Raw genomic sequence first — 14,021 nt, forward strand, 5'->3', positions numbered from 1 at the left:
AATCAAGCATGATTATTTGTAATTGTAAAGGTTTTCATCACTGCTGTAAAAGTAGGGCACCAACATTACATTACCAATAGTCTGCTCCCACCTTGTGGACAATAGGAATGTTGCAGCGTTTGTCCTGTGGATTTCCCCCAAGTACTTATGTAAGGTACTTCCTTTTTATGGATTTGGTGTTAGGATAGGATAACCTGTCCTACATAAAACAGCTGCAGTTCACACACACACACATAGGGGTTTTGTACACTTTACACGTGTAGGGGTATGTAACATGACAGTAATAAGCAACACATTGTTGTCTCAGTCAATGTACTGCGTGTATATTCACTTCTGTTTTCTTGTCTCACTTGGAATGAAATGTGTCCCCCTCTAACGTTATCTATTTCAACATGCATGTCTTTATCGGATGACCTTGGCCAAGCATCCCTACCCCATCCCTAGCCCTCATGGTGGCTAAAACAATTAGGCCCCTATAAAAAGAAATAGAAAATACGTTGCTTGCAAATCTACACAACGCAAGACATTGAACTTGGAATAAAAGTCGTTTAAAACGGAGCTCTACTAAGCAGCCATCGCTTTCTCAGCCTCTGCGACTGTTGCCAGGAACCAGAGTTAGACCGGTGACGTCCAATCATCTGCACAGCCCTCTCCTCTTTTCCCAGTTTGAGAGGGCTGGAATTACATGACATCATTTAAAGAGCGCCCCCGTACCACCAACGAGGAAAAAAAGAAAACTTGAATCCTCCATCTTCCCACGAGCTGGAAGAGAAAACACCTGAGCGCCGTTTGCCATTGGGACGCTTTCAGTTCCCTTGTCGATATCGCGAAGCCTGTACCATTGTTGGATTGGCCGCGGCGGTATCCCGGATAGTATCGGATTCGGGGAGGGGCGTTCTCTCCGCGCGGGGAATGGCGGAGCAGCAGGCTGCTGTGCTGTGGATTCAATGTGGGAGAGAGATGGGGGCTTAGCTCAATAAGATAGATCCCAGTCCTCTGTGTTTTCCACTCTCTCTCTCTCTGTTGTCGTTCTAAATCTCTGCTGCCCCTGGCCATGGATCCAGAGAAAACGTTGACGTTCTGCCTAGGACTCAAAGCAGAGGCGGTATGTTGACTTACACATTTTGTATTATCAACATCTTCGCTTGATATGATTGCTGTGAGTTATGGTGATTTTGTCAACAACTGGTCAATATTATACTGCAGGGGTATTATGCTACTGTGTATGCCGTTGTGATGTTTTCTAAGCAATGTTCCTAGATTGCACGGATTTGTTGTCATACCGTCGATTCAGTGGATATCTGTTATTGTTGGAAATAATTCAATTGATATTGCAACAAATATTTAGGCTTCACAAGACTAAGATTTTATGGACAGTCTGAAGTTCAAGTTTTTCTAAATCAGGCTTTTTGAGCATAAATAGACTTGTTGTACAGCACACACACAAGTGCATGATTATACTTTCATTTATGTTTTATTTTAAGATGTGTTGCTGATATCTGAAAGTTGATTTCCTCATCTCTTTGTCTGGAAATTAATTTGCTGTAATGCACCAAAGAATGACCTCAATTTTACACAGCCCATAATTAGAAGTGCTTTTAGCTCCCGACCCCGCATAATAAAGGTAATTTATAACCACTCTGCCAATGATGAAATACTATAGTGCTGATTCAATGAGCTATAGGCCAAGGGCCGGGATAATGCAGGGGTTTACCAGGGCTGAAGTCCCTGGTCCCAGGCCCGTGGGGGGCCACAGAGGCAAAAAAAAAAAAACAACTATGAAGGAAATACAGTGCCTTCGGAAAGTATTCAGACCCCATGACATTTTCCACATTTTGTTACTTTACAGCCTTATTTGAAAATGTATAAAATAAAATAAAATCCACAGCAATCTACACACAATACCTCATAATGGCAAAGCAAAAACAGGTTTTTATATATTTTTGCACATTTATTAAAATGGGAAAACAGAAATACCTTACTTATATAAGTATTCAGACCCTTTGCTATGAGACTCAAAATTGAGGTCAGGTGCATCCTGTTTCCATTGATCATCCTTTTGATGTTTCTACAACTTGATTGGAGTCCACCTGTGGTAAATTCAATTGATTGGACATGATTTGAAAAGGCACACACCTGTATATATAAGGTCCCACAGTTGACAGCGCATGTCAGAGCAAAATCAAACCAAAGAGGTCGAAGGAATTGTCTAGAGCTCAGAGACAGGATTGTGTCGAGGCACAGATCTGGGGAAGGGTACCAAAAAATGTATGCAGCATTGAAGGTCTCCAAGAACACAGTGGCCTCCATCATTCTTAAATGGAAGAAGTTTGGAACCACCAAGACTCTTTCTAGAGCAGGCCGCCCGGCCATACTGAGCAATCGGTAGAGAAGGGCCTTTGACAGGGAGGTGACCAAGAACCCGATGGTCACTCTGACAGAGCTCTAGAGTTCCTCTGTTTTTTCCCTTACTGTACATTATATATGTAGTATATTTCTTAAACCGCCAACCACAGGAAGACTCAGGAGCCCACTCTCAATGAGTGTAGACAGCCTGCTTTATTCTGCTGCCACTCTGCTAATCATCAGATGGGGAGGACAGGAGGTAGGGGGACACGTGGGTAACTGGGGGGCCCTGCCTTGATTGGGTAACTGAGTATTAAATACATTTAAGTAAACTGCATTATAATTAAATGTGACTGGTCAATTGTGTGAATAATGGTCTGGGCCCAAATTCATAGGGGGCCCAAGAGGCAAAAAAAACAGCAACAAAAAACAAATGATGTAATTTTTTTTATTATAATTTTTATACAACCACAGGAGCCCACTCTCAATGTTCAAAATACACCAGAGAGCATAATTTAGCACCAGAGAATCAACAGTTTATCCCAATAAAGCACATACAGATATCTGCCAAAATGAAGGAAACACCAACATAAAGTGTCTTAATAGGGTGTTGGGCCACCACAAGCCAGAATAGCTTCAATGCACCTTGGCATAGATTCTACAAGTGGACCTAAACCAACACCATAACATATATAATGTATCCCTTGTTTACTCAAGTGTTTCCTTTATTTTGGCAGTTACCGGTATGCCTACAGTCGGGAAGGCCACAGTTTGGGCAACATTCACTCCAAATATCAGCTCCAGCTTCTTGCTATGTGACCATAGACATATAATCCATAGAAGGGAAATGGGTAGGACGGCGGCGGGGCAGGGGGCTATAAAAAAAAAAAAAGTCCGGGCCCATGATTTCTTAATCCGGCCCTGTATAGGCCTAGAGGTCTTCCCGGCATGGCATGGTATATACAGAACAAGTCAGCTACAAGAATATGTGCATGTCACGACTTCCGCCGAAGTCGGCTCCTCTCCTTGTTCGGGCGGCGTTCAGCAATCGACGTCACTGGCTTTCTAGTCATTGCCGCTCCATTTTTCATATATCCATTTGTCTTGTCTTGTCTCCATACACACCTGGTTTTCATTTCCCCAATCAATTTACTTGTATTTAACCCTCTGTTTCCCATCATGTTTTGTGTGTAATTGTTTCCTGTTATTATGGTGTTTTATTATGCGCTTTACTTTTTTGATGTTCTGTGTTTTGAGTGCGTTTTATTTATGTAGTGCTCAGGTTTTTGGAACTAAAATAATGTGCGCCTGTTTACATCACTCTACTCTCTTGCACCTGACTTCGCCTCTAATACACCCGTTGACAGCATTACACACCTCCAATTGAGTCAGCAGGAGCAGGTACCCTGGTTAGAGGAGTCGAGGAGCGCGTCCAGGAACATTCGGCCATGTTACAACATCTTGGTGCCATGATGGATCGCGTTGTCCAGACCATGGACCGCTGGGAGAGACAAGAAGTCTCTCCAGTGCCTTGACCAGCACAACCGGGGTTGTCTCCATCCGTTCCATCCGGAGAGAGTTCCAGTGGGAATGATGGAACGGCAGCACAGTGCCAGGGATTCTTGTTACAACTGGACCTCTACCTGGCCACTGTGCACCCAGCTCCCTCAGGAGGGGAGAGAGTGGCCGCCCTTGTCTCCTGCCTCACAGGAAGAGCGCTAGAGTGGGCAAACGTCGTGTGGAGAGAAGGAGACACGGCGCAAGACCACTTTGAGGAGTTCACCCGTCTTCAACCATCCACCTGAGGGCAGAGCGGCGGGGGAGAGGCTCTTCCATTTGAGACAGGGGACGAGGAGCATCCAGAACTTCGCCCTGGAATTCCGGACCTTGGCCGCCGGAGCAGGCTGGAACGACAGGGCCCTCATCGACCACTATCGATGCAGCCTACGAGAGGACGTCCGATGTGAGCTGGCCTGCAGGGATGCCACCATTTTCTTCGACCAACTGGTGGATTTGTCCATCCGGTTGGATAACCTGCTGGTCACCCGCGGACGTCCAGAGGGGGCTCTGTCGGTTTCATTGTCCAGTACCCCCGCTCCGGTGCCCATGAAGTTAGGAAGGGCTGCTCATAGGGAGACTGGAGGAGGAGCCGTCACGTGCGCCATCTGTGGCCGCAGAGGACACACTGCCGGCCGGTGCCGTGTTGGTTTCTCTGGGAGTTGAGGTAACAGGCAGGGCACTCTGGCGTCACCCCAGGCGAGTTTGCACCACACTCATCCAGAGTCCTCTGTTGATCAACTCTTTGTGCCTGTTTGTTTACCTGAGTTTTCCCCACATTCCCAGCATAAGGCACTCGTCGATTCAGGCGCAGCTGGGAATTTTATCGACAGAGCATTAGCCATTAGGTTAGGGATCCCCATTTTTCCTATAGTTAGACCCTTCCCGGTACACGCTCTAGATAGTTGACCATTAGGGTCCGGGCTAATCAAGGAGGCCACCATATCCTTGGCCATGGTTATGCAGGGGAATCATGAGGAGAGAATCAGTCTCTTTCTCATTGACTCTCCTGCGTTTCCTGTGGTACTAGGCCTTCCTTGGTTGGCTCTGCATAACCCCACTATTTCCTGGCAACAGAGGGCTCTCACGGGATGGTTGTGAGAGTGCTCAGGGAGGTGTGTAGGGGTTTCTGTTGGTGCTACCACGGTGGAAAGTCCAGACCAGTTCTCAACTGTGCACATCCCCCCAGAATATGCCGATTTCGCGAAGGCGACTCAATTACCACCTCATCGACGGGGGGATTGTGCGATAAATCTCCTGGCAGACGCTGCGCTTCCCAGGAGTCACGTGTATCCTCTGTCGTAAGCGGAGATGGTGGCTATGGATACATATGTCTCTGAATCCCTGCGTCAGGGGTACATTCGGCCCTCTACTTCACCCGCCTCCTTGAGTTTCTTTTTTGTGAAGAGGAAGGATGGAGGTTTACGCCCGTGCATTGACTATAGAGGTCTCAATCAAATCACGATGAAGTACAGTTACCCGCTACCTCTTATCGCCACGGCGATTGAGTCAATGCATGGGGCGCGCTTCTTCACGAAACTAGATCTCAGGAGTGCGTATAACCTGGTGCGTATCCGGGAGGGAGACGAGTGGAAGACAGCGTTCAGTACCACCACAGGGCATTATGAGTACCTCATCATGCCGTACGGGTTGATGAATGCTCCATCAGTTTTCCAATCCTTTGTAGACAAGATTTTCAGGGACCTGCACCGCCAGGGTGTAGTGGTGTATATCGATGACATTCTGATTTACTCCGCTACACGCGCCGAGCATGTGTCCTTGGTGCGCAAGATACTTGGACGACTGTTGGAGCATGACCTGTAAGTTAAGGCTCAGAAATGCCTGTTTTTTCAGCAGGCCGTCTCCTTCCTAGGGTATCGCATTTCCACATCAGGGGTGGAGATGGAGAGTGACCCCATTGCAGCCATGCATAATTGGCTGACTCCCACCACGGTAAAGGAGGTGCAGCGATTTTTAGGGTTTACTACCGGAGATTTATCCGGGGTTTTGGCCAGGTTGCTGCACCCATTACCTCGCTGCTGAAGGGGGGTCCTGTAAGGTTGCGGTGGTCGGCTGAGGCGGACAGGGCTTTTGGGCAACTACGGGCTCTGTTTACTTCGGCTCCAGTGCTGGCCCATCCGGATCCCTCTTTGGCATTCATAGTGGAGGTGGACGCATCCGAGGCTGGGATAGGAGCCGTGCTCTCACAGCGCTCGGGCACGCCACCGAAACTCCGCCCATGTGCTTTCTTCTCGAGGACGCTCAGCCCAGCGGAGCGTAACTATGATGTGGGGGACCGGGAGTTGTTGGCTGTGGTTAAAGCGTTGAAAGCATGGAGACATTGGCTTGAGGGGGCTAAACACCCTTTTCTCATCTGGACTGACCACCGCAACCTGGAGTACATCCGGGCAGCGAGGAGACTGAATCCTCATCAGGCAAGGTGGGCCATGTTCCTTACCTGTTTTGTGTTTACCCTATCCTACAGACCAGGTTCCCAGAATGCGAAGGCAGACGCACTGTCCCGGCTGTATGACACAGAGGAGCAGCCCATGGATCAGACTCCCATAATCCCGGCCTCCTGCCTGGTAGCGCCAGTCGTGTGGGATCTGGATGCGGACAATGAGCAGGCGTTGCGTACAGAGCCCGCTCCCCTCCAGTGTCCCGTAAGGCGTATGTACGTTCCGTCTGCTGTCCGTGACCAGTTGATCTTTTGGGCCCACACGTCTCCCTCCTCTGGTCATCCGGGGATCGGTCGGACGGTGCGCTGTCTGACTGGGAAGTACTGGTGGCCCACTTTGGCTAAGGACGTGAGGTTTTATGTCTCCTCCTGCTCGGTGTGTGCCCAGAGTAAGGCTCCGAGACACCTGCCCAGAGGTAAGTTACATCCCTTACCCATTCCACAACGACCTTGGTCACATCTGTCAGTAGATTTCCTAACGGATCTTCCTCCCTCACAGGGAAATACCACGATCCTGGTCGTTGTGGATCGTTGTCGTCTCCTCCCTCTGCCTGGTCTCCCTACGGAGCCCTGTTTACACACGTCTACGGGGTGCCTGAGGATATAGTGTCAGATCGGGGTCCCCAGTTCACGTCGAGAGCTTGGAGGGCGTTCATGGAACATCTGGGGGTCTCGATTAGCCTTACCTCAGGTTTTCACCCCGAGAGTAACAGGCAGGTAGAGAGAGTCAACCAGGATGTGGGCAGGTTTCTGCGGTCCTATTGCCAGGACCGGCCGAGGGAGTGGGCAGCGTTTGTGCCCTGGGCCGTGATGGCACAGAACTCGCTTCGCCACTCCTCCACTAACCTCTCCCCCTTTCAGTGCGTATTGGGGTACCAGCCGGTTCTGGTACCGTGGCATCAGGGTCAGACCGAGACTCCTGCGGTAGACGACTGGTTTAGACGCGTGGAGGAGACATGGAAGGCCACCCATGTCCATCTCCAGTGAGCCGCGCGTCGCCAGAAAGCCAGCGCGGACCGTCACCGCAGGGACCGGGTCTGGCTCTCGACCCGTAACCTGCCCTCTGCCTGCCCTGCCGGAAGCTGGGTCTGCGGTTTGTGGGGCCATTTAAAGTCCTGAGGAGGGTGAACGAGGTATGTTATAGATTACAGCTTCCCTCTGATTATCGTATTAACCCCTCGTTCCATATGTCTCTCCTCAGGCCGGTGGTGGCTGGTCCGCTCCAGGAATCTGAGGTGCGGGAGGTCCCTCCGCCCCCTTTGGACATCGAGGGGGCCCCGGCGTACATCGTTCGTTCTATCCTGGATTCGAGGCGTCGGGTGGGGGGCCTTCAGTACCTCGTGGAGTGGGAGGGGTACGGGCCGGAGGAGAGGTGCTGGGTTCCGGTTGCAGATGTTTTGGATCCTGAACTGCTGCGGGAGTTTCACCGTTGCCGGCCGGATCGCCCTGCACCTCGTCCTCCAAGTCGTCCTCGAGGCAGGTGTCAGCGCGCTGCTGGAGCCGCGCGTCAAGGGGGGGGGTACTGTCACGACTTCCGACAAAGTCGGCTCCTCTCCTTGTTCGGGCGATCGACGTCACCGGCTTTCTAGCCATCGCCGCTCCATTTTTCATATATCCATTTGTCTTGTCTTGTTTCCATACACACCTGGTTTTCATTTCCCCAATCAATCTACTTGTATTTAACCCTCTGTTTCCCATCATGTTTTGTGTGTAAATGTTTCCTGTTATTATGTTTTTTTATTACGCACTTTACTTTTATGATGTTCTATGTTTTGAGTTTGTTTTATTTATGTAGTGCTCAGGTTTTTGGAACTAAAATAAAGTGCGCCTGTTTACATCACGCTACTCTCCTGCACCTGACTTCGCCTCAAGTACACCCGTTGACAGTGCAATTACCATTCTCAAGATGATCTTTACATTGATTGTAGGCTTAGTTGTAGCGGGTATTATTCATGTGTTAGTGTGTATGTTAAAGAAGTTATCTCCTATTGAATACTCTCACTAAGAAGAAAACTCCGCTACTGTAGGTGTTTGCTATCATAGCTGAATTTCTTGCACGCGCACGCACGCACGCACGCGCACACACACACACACACACACACACACACACACACACACACACACACACACACACACACACACACACACACACACACACACACACACACACACACACACACATACACATACACATACACACACACACACTGTTGACTGTCCATCAGGCATTGTGCTATGAACGTTCCTAACCATTTACCTTGTGATGATAATAATATACAGTGAGGGAAAAAAGTATTTGATCCCCTGCTGATTTTGTATGTTTGCCCACTGACAAAGAAATGATCAGTCTATAATTTTGATGGTAGGTTTATTTGAACAGTGAGAGACAGAATAACAACAAAAAAATAACAAACCAAAAAAACGCATGTAAAAATGTTATAAATTGATTTGCATTTTAATGAGGGAAATAAGTATTTGACCCCTCTGCAAAACATGACTTAGTACTTGGTGGCAAAACCCTTGTTGGCAATCACAGAGGTCAGACGTTTCTTGTAGTTTGCCACCAGGTTTGCACACATCTCAGGAGGGATTTTGTCCCACTCCTCTTTGCAGATCTTCTCCAAGTCATTAAGGTTTCGAGGCTGACGTTTGGCAACTCGAACCTTCAGCTCCCTCCACAGATTTTCTACGGGATTAAGGTCTGGAGACTGGCTAGGCCACTCCAGGACCTTAATGTGCTTCTTCCTGAGCCACTCCTTTGTTGCCTTGGCCGTGTGTTTTGGGTCATTGTCATGCTGGAATACCCATCCACGACCCATTTTCAATGCCCTGGCTGAGGGAAGGAGGTTCTCACCCAAGATTTGACGGTACATGGCCCCGTCCATCGTCCCTTTGATGCGGTGAAGTTGTCCTGTCCCCTTAGCAGAAAAACACCCCCAAAGCATAATGTTTCCACCTCCATATTTGACGGTGGGGATGGTGTTCTTGGGGTCATAGGCAGCATTCCTCCTCCTCCAAACACGGCGAGTTGAGTTGATGCCATAGAGCTCCATTTTGGTCTCATCTGACCACGACACTTTCACCCAGTTGTCCTCTGAATCATTCAGATGTTCATTGGCAAACTTCAGACGGGCATGTATATGTGCTATCTTGAGCAGGGGGACCTTGTGGGCGCTGCAGGATTTCAGTCCTTCACAGCGTAGTGTGTTACCAATTGTTGTCTTGGTGACTATGGTCCCAGCTGCCTTGAGATCATTGACAAGATCCTCCCGTGTAGTTCTGGGCTGATTCCTCACCGTTCTCATGATCATTGCAACTCCACGAGGTGAGATCTTGCATGGAGCCCCAGGCCGAGGGAGATTGACAGTTATTTTGTGTTTCTTCCATTTGCGAATAATCGCACCAACTGTTGTCACCTTCTCACCAAGCTGCTTGGCGATGGTCTTGTAGCCCATTCCAGCCTTGTGTAGGTCTACAATCTTGTCCCTGACATCCTTGGAGAGCTCTTTGGTCTTTGCCATGGTGGAGAGTTTGGAATCTGATTGATTGATTGCTTCTGTGGACAGGTGTCTTTTATACAGGTAACAAACTGAGATTAGGAGCACCCTTTAAGAGTGTGCTCCTAATCTCAGCTCGTTACCTGTATAAAAGACACCTGGGAGCCAGAAATCTTTCTGATTGAGAGGGGGTCAAATACTTATTTCCCTCATTAAAATGCAAATCAATTCATAACATTTTTGACATGCGTTTTTCTGGATTTTGTTGTTGTTCTGTCTCTCACTGTTCAAATAAACCTACCATTAAAATGATAGACTGATCATTTCCTTGTCAGTGGGCAAACGTACAAAATCAGCAGGGGATCAAATACTTTTTTCCCTCACTGTATCTCTAGGAGGACAATGTTTCTTCATAACTTCCATTGGTCGCTGTTTAAGTGGTCTTAGCTAACGGTCTCTTCTGCCAGAACAATCAGCTCCTTTGCATCTGTCCAGGATGCTCCTGTGTTCACTTTAGCTCGTAGAAAAAGGGTTCCAAAAGGGTTCTTTGGATGTCCCCATAGGAGAACCCTTTTTGGTTCCAAGTAGAACCCTCTGTGGAAAGGGTTTTCTGTACATGGAACCCAAAAGCGTTCTACCTGGAACCAAAAAGGGTTCTTCAAAGGGTTCTCCTATGGGGACAACCAAAGAACCATTTCAGGTTCTAGATAGCACCTTTGTTTCTGAGTGTATAGCCTATTGTGTAAGAGGTGCCTGGGTTAACTCTGTCTCCCCTCAGTCTGGCTTGTTTTCTTACTCTCTTTACAGAACCATCATATCTCACAAGGCCAGGACTGCCGTTATCTAACCCAGCAACACACACACACACACACACACACACACACACACACACACACACACACACACACACACACACACACACACACACACACACACACACACACACACACACACACACACACACACACACACACACACACACACACAAACTGGTGAACAGGCAGGAAGTGAGGAAGTGTTTTAAGCTGCTTGCCTTGCTGTCTGTCTGTGGCTTTGCGCCGTGGTTAGGTGTTAGTGTGGGAGACATCTACAACTTGTAGTAGAGGTGTCTTGTGGTTTTTAACATGGTCTCGGGGGATGATTGAATGACCTCTTCAGATCCAGTAATGTATGATGTATGATGTGGTGGGCTAAACCACAGACTCTCAACTTTACAGCAGAGTGGAGGCCTGTGATATTACAAGACTTCTCTTCCTGTAGATAAGACTGTTTGGCTGCCGGAAATCCCATCCTACGCCAGTGAAATGCATTTACTGAGTTGTTGTTGCCGATCACTCCCAGTCAGATACAGTAGGTCTAATACTCCCATTCAGATACAGTAGGTCTTATACTCCCAGTCAGATACAGTAGGTCTTATACTCCCAGTCAGATACAGTAGGTCTTATACTCCCAGTCAGATACAGTAGGTCTTATACTCCCAGTCAGATACAGTAGGTCTTATACTCCCAGTCAGATACAGTAGGTCTTATACTCCCAGTCAGATACAGTAGGTCTCATACTCCCAGTCAGATACAGTAGGTCTCATACTCCCAGTCAGATACAGTAGGTCTCATACTCCCAGTCAGATACAGTAGGGCTTATACTCCCAGTCAGATACAGTAGGTCTCATACTCCCAGTCAGATACAGTAGGTCTTATACTCCCAGTCAGATACAGTAGGTCTCATACTCCCAGTCAGATACAGTAGGTCTCATACTCCCAGTCAGATACAGTAGGTATTATACTCCCAGTGGATACAGTAGGTCTCATACTCCCAGTCAGATACAGTAGGTCTTATACTCCCAGTCAGATACAGTAGGTCTCATACTCCCAGTCAGATACAGTAGGTCTCATACTCCCAGTCAGATACAGTAGGTCTCATACTCCCAGTCAGATACAGTAGGTCTCATACTCCCAGTCAGATACAGTAGGTCTTATACTCCCAGTCAGATACAGTAGGTCTTATACTCCCAGTCAGATACAGTAGGTCTCATACTCCCAGTCAGATACAGTAGGTCTCATACTCCCAGTCAGATACAGTATGTCTCATACTCCCAGTCAGATACAGTAGGTCTCATACTCCCAGTCAGATACAGTAGGTCTTATACTCAATTCTACAGCAACCAGTTGACAGTCCTGCTGACACTGTTGACAACATCTCTCTTGCTCTCAGTGGTAATCGCATCAAACTGTCAATACTGCAGTCTTCATCCTTGTTACATCTTGAGTCAAGATGGACTGGTATAAGTTGCAACCAACCTAAAGAGCAATTCTTATTTTTTTTCCCTCTCTCAGCCAATCACAATTTCCAAAGTGTTGGGATACATCTTACTCTAACCCTGAACCTGACCCTAACCATAACCTGAAAGCTGTTGACCATCAACAGAGTTACAGTTGATAGTTTGTTGATAGATCTGTAGAACACATATAGGGACCTATCCAAATAAAGTGTGACCAAACAACGGGATACAAGATTATCTAGATGTTTTGTAAAATCTCTGATATTCCGTTCACGCTGTCCAGTAACAGTACATTACTATCTTCACTCCTCTAACCAGGCTGACATCTGCTGTTAGTGGTCCTGCCGTTGACGGAGTGAGGTTTCCAGTCCGGAGCTGCCTGTGTAATGTTTATCCCAAACTAGTCTCACACTCCTCTGCTACTGCTGTGTGTGTCTCTCTCTCTCTCTGTGTGTGTGTGTGTGTCTGTGTGTGTGTGTGTGTGTGTGTGTGTGTGTGTGTGTGTGTGTGTGTGTGTGTGTGTGTGTGTGTGTGTGTGTGTGTGTGTGTGTGTGTGTGTGTGTGTGTGTGTGTGTGTGTGTGTGAGCGTGTTGCTCTGCTACTGTTTGATCAATACCTGGCACAGACGCCAGCTGCTTGTCCTCCCCCTGTACTCTACTGCTGCTGCAGTGCCTCACTTTGTTAGAGAGCAGCAGGAGTTGGATGGATGGAGACTACTAGGAGGACTCTGGGTCAACCCTGATAGTGTGTAGTAGTGTGTAGTAGTGTGTAGTAATGTGTAGTTATAGGTACTAGTTTTTAGTAGTGTGTAGTAATGTGTAGTAGTGCGTCGTAGTGTATAGTAGCTTGTAATAGTGCGCAGTAGTATGTAATAGTGCGTAGTAGTGTGTAGTAGTTTTTAGTAGTGTGTAATAGTGCGTAGTAGTGTGTAGTAGTGTGTAGTATTGTGTAATTGTGTGTAGTAGTGTGTAGTAAGGTGTAAGAGTGTGTAATAGTGTGTAGTAGTGTAATAGTGTGTAATAGTGTGTAGTAGTGTGTAGTAGTTTGTAATAGTGTGTAGTAGTGTGTAGTAGGGTGTAGTAGTGTGTAGTAGTTTGTAATAGTGTGTAGTAGTGTGTAGTGGTGTGTAGTAGTTTGTAATAGTGTGTAATAGTGTGTAGTAGTGTGTAGTAGTTTGTAATAATGTGTAGTAGGGTGTAATAGTGTGTAATAGTGTGTAGTAGTGTGTAATAGTGTGTAGTAGTTTATAATAGTGTGTAATAGTGTGTAGTAGGGTGTAGTAGAGTGTAGTGGTGAGACATGTTGAGTAGCTACAGTTTTGACTATGTGTGAAGGTTAAGATGAAGGATTTCCATAACTAACTGATTTGAAATCAGTCATTGTCATTAGCTACTGACTAGTTTCTGTTAGTCTGCACTAGTACCCTCAAACTACACTCTGGACCTCTAAGACAGTTCCACTGCTTTTTTTCATTGTTCCCCTTTAATCCTGGGACACCAGGTGGGTGCTATTCATTATCAGGTAGAACAGAAAACCAGCAGGCTCCTAACTACGTTAAGGTCGAATAACCCTGATCTAGTATGCGATTGGGGCTCCATTATGCAATGTGCTTATGGGTGATTATGGGTTGACTCCAATACAGTGCTGGCTCAGGTGATAGGCCTAGTACCAAATCTATGTGTGAGTTCAAACAGTGCTGGGGAGAGAGATGCAGTGTTGGTTAGAGAGATGCAGTGTTGGGGAGAGAGATGCAGTGTTGGGGAGGGAGATGCAGTGTTGGGGAGAGAGATGCAGTGTTGGGGAGAGAGATGCAGTATTAGGGAGAGAGATGCTGTAATAGGGAGAGAGATGCAGTATTAGGGAGAGAGATGCTGTATTAGGGAGA

At 47.4% G+C, this 14,021-nt stretch overlaps 1 protein-coding gene across 2 annotated transcripts in view; it reads left to right on the plus strand.

Annotated features, from left to right (window-relative positions):
- Nucleotides 1-572: 572 nt before the first annotated feature.
- LOC106610319 (uncharacterized) overlaps nucleotides 573-14,021 on the plus strand; it is a 30,175-nt gene continuing 16,726 nt past the window's right edge. Inside the window, exon 1 of one of the 2 annotated variants that reach the window (XM_014209602.3) lies at nucleotides 573-1,105. In XM_014209602.3, coding sequence (XP_014065077.1) covers nucleotides 1,055-1,105 — 51 coding nt within the window. In that variant the 5' untranslated portion in view covers nucleotides 573-1,054. The remainder of the gene's footprint in view (nucleotides 1,106-14,021) is intronic. The other variant, XM_014209603.3, reaches the window with a different exon arrangement.

The sequence above is a fragment of the Salmo salar genome, chromosome 08 (genome assembly GCF_965601325.2).
Source record: "Salmo salar chromosome 08, fSalSal1, whole genome shotgun sequence".
Taxonomy (NCBI): Eukaryota; Metazoa; Chordata; class Actinopteri; order Salmoniformes; family Salmonidae; genus Salmo; species Salmo salar.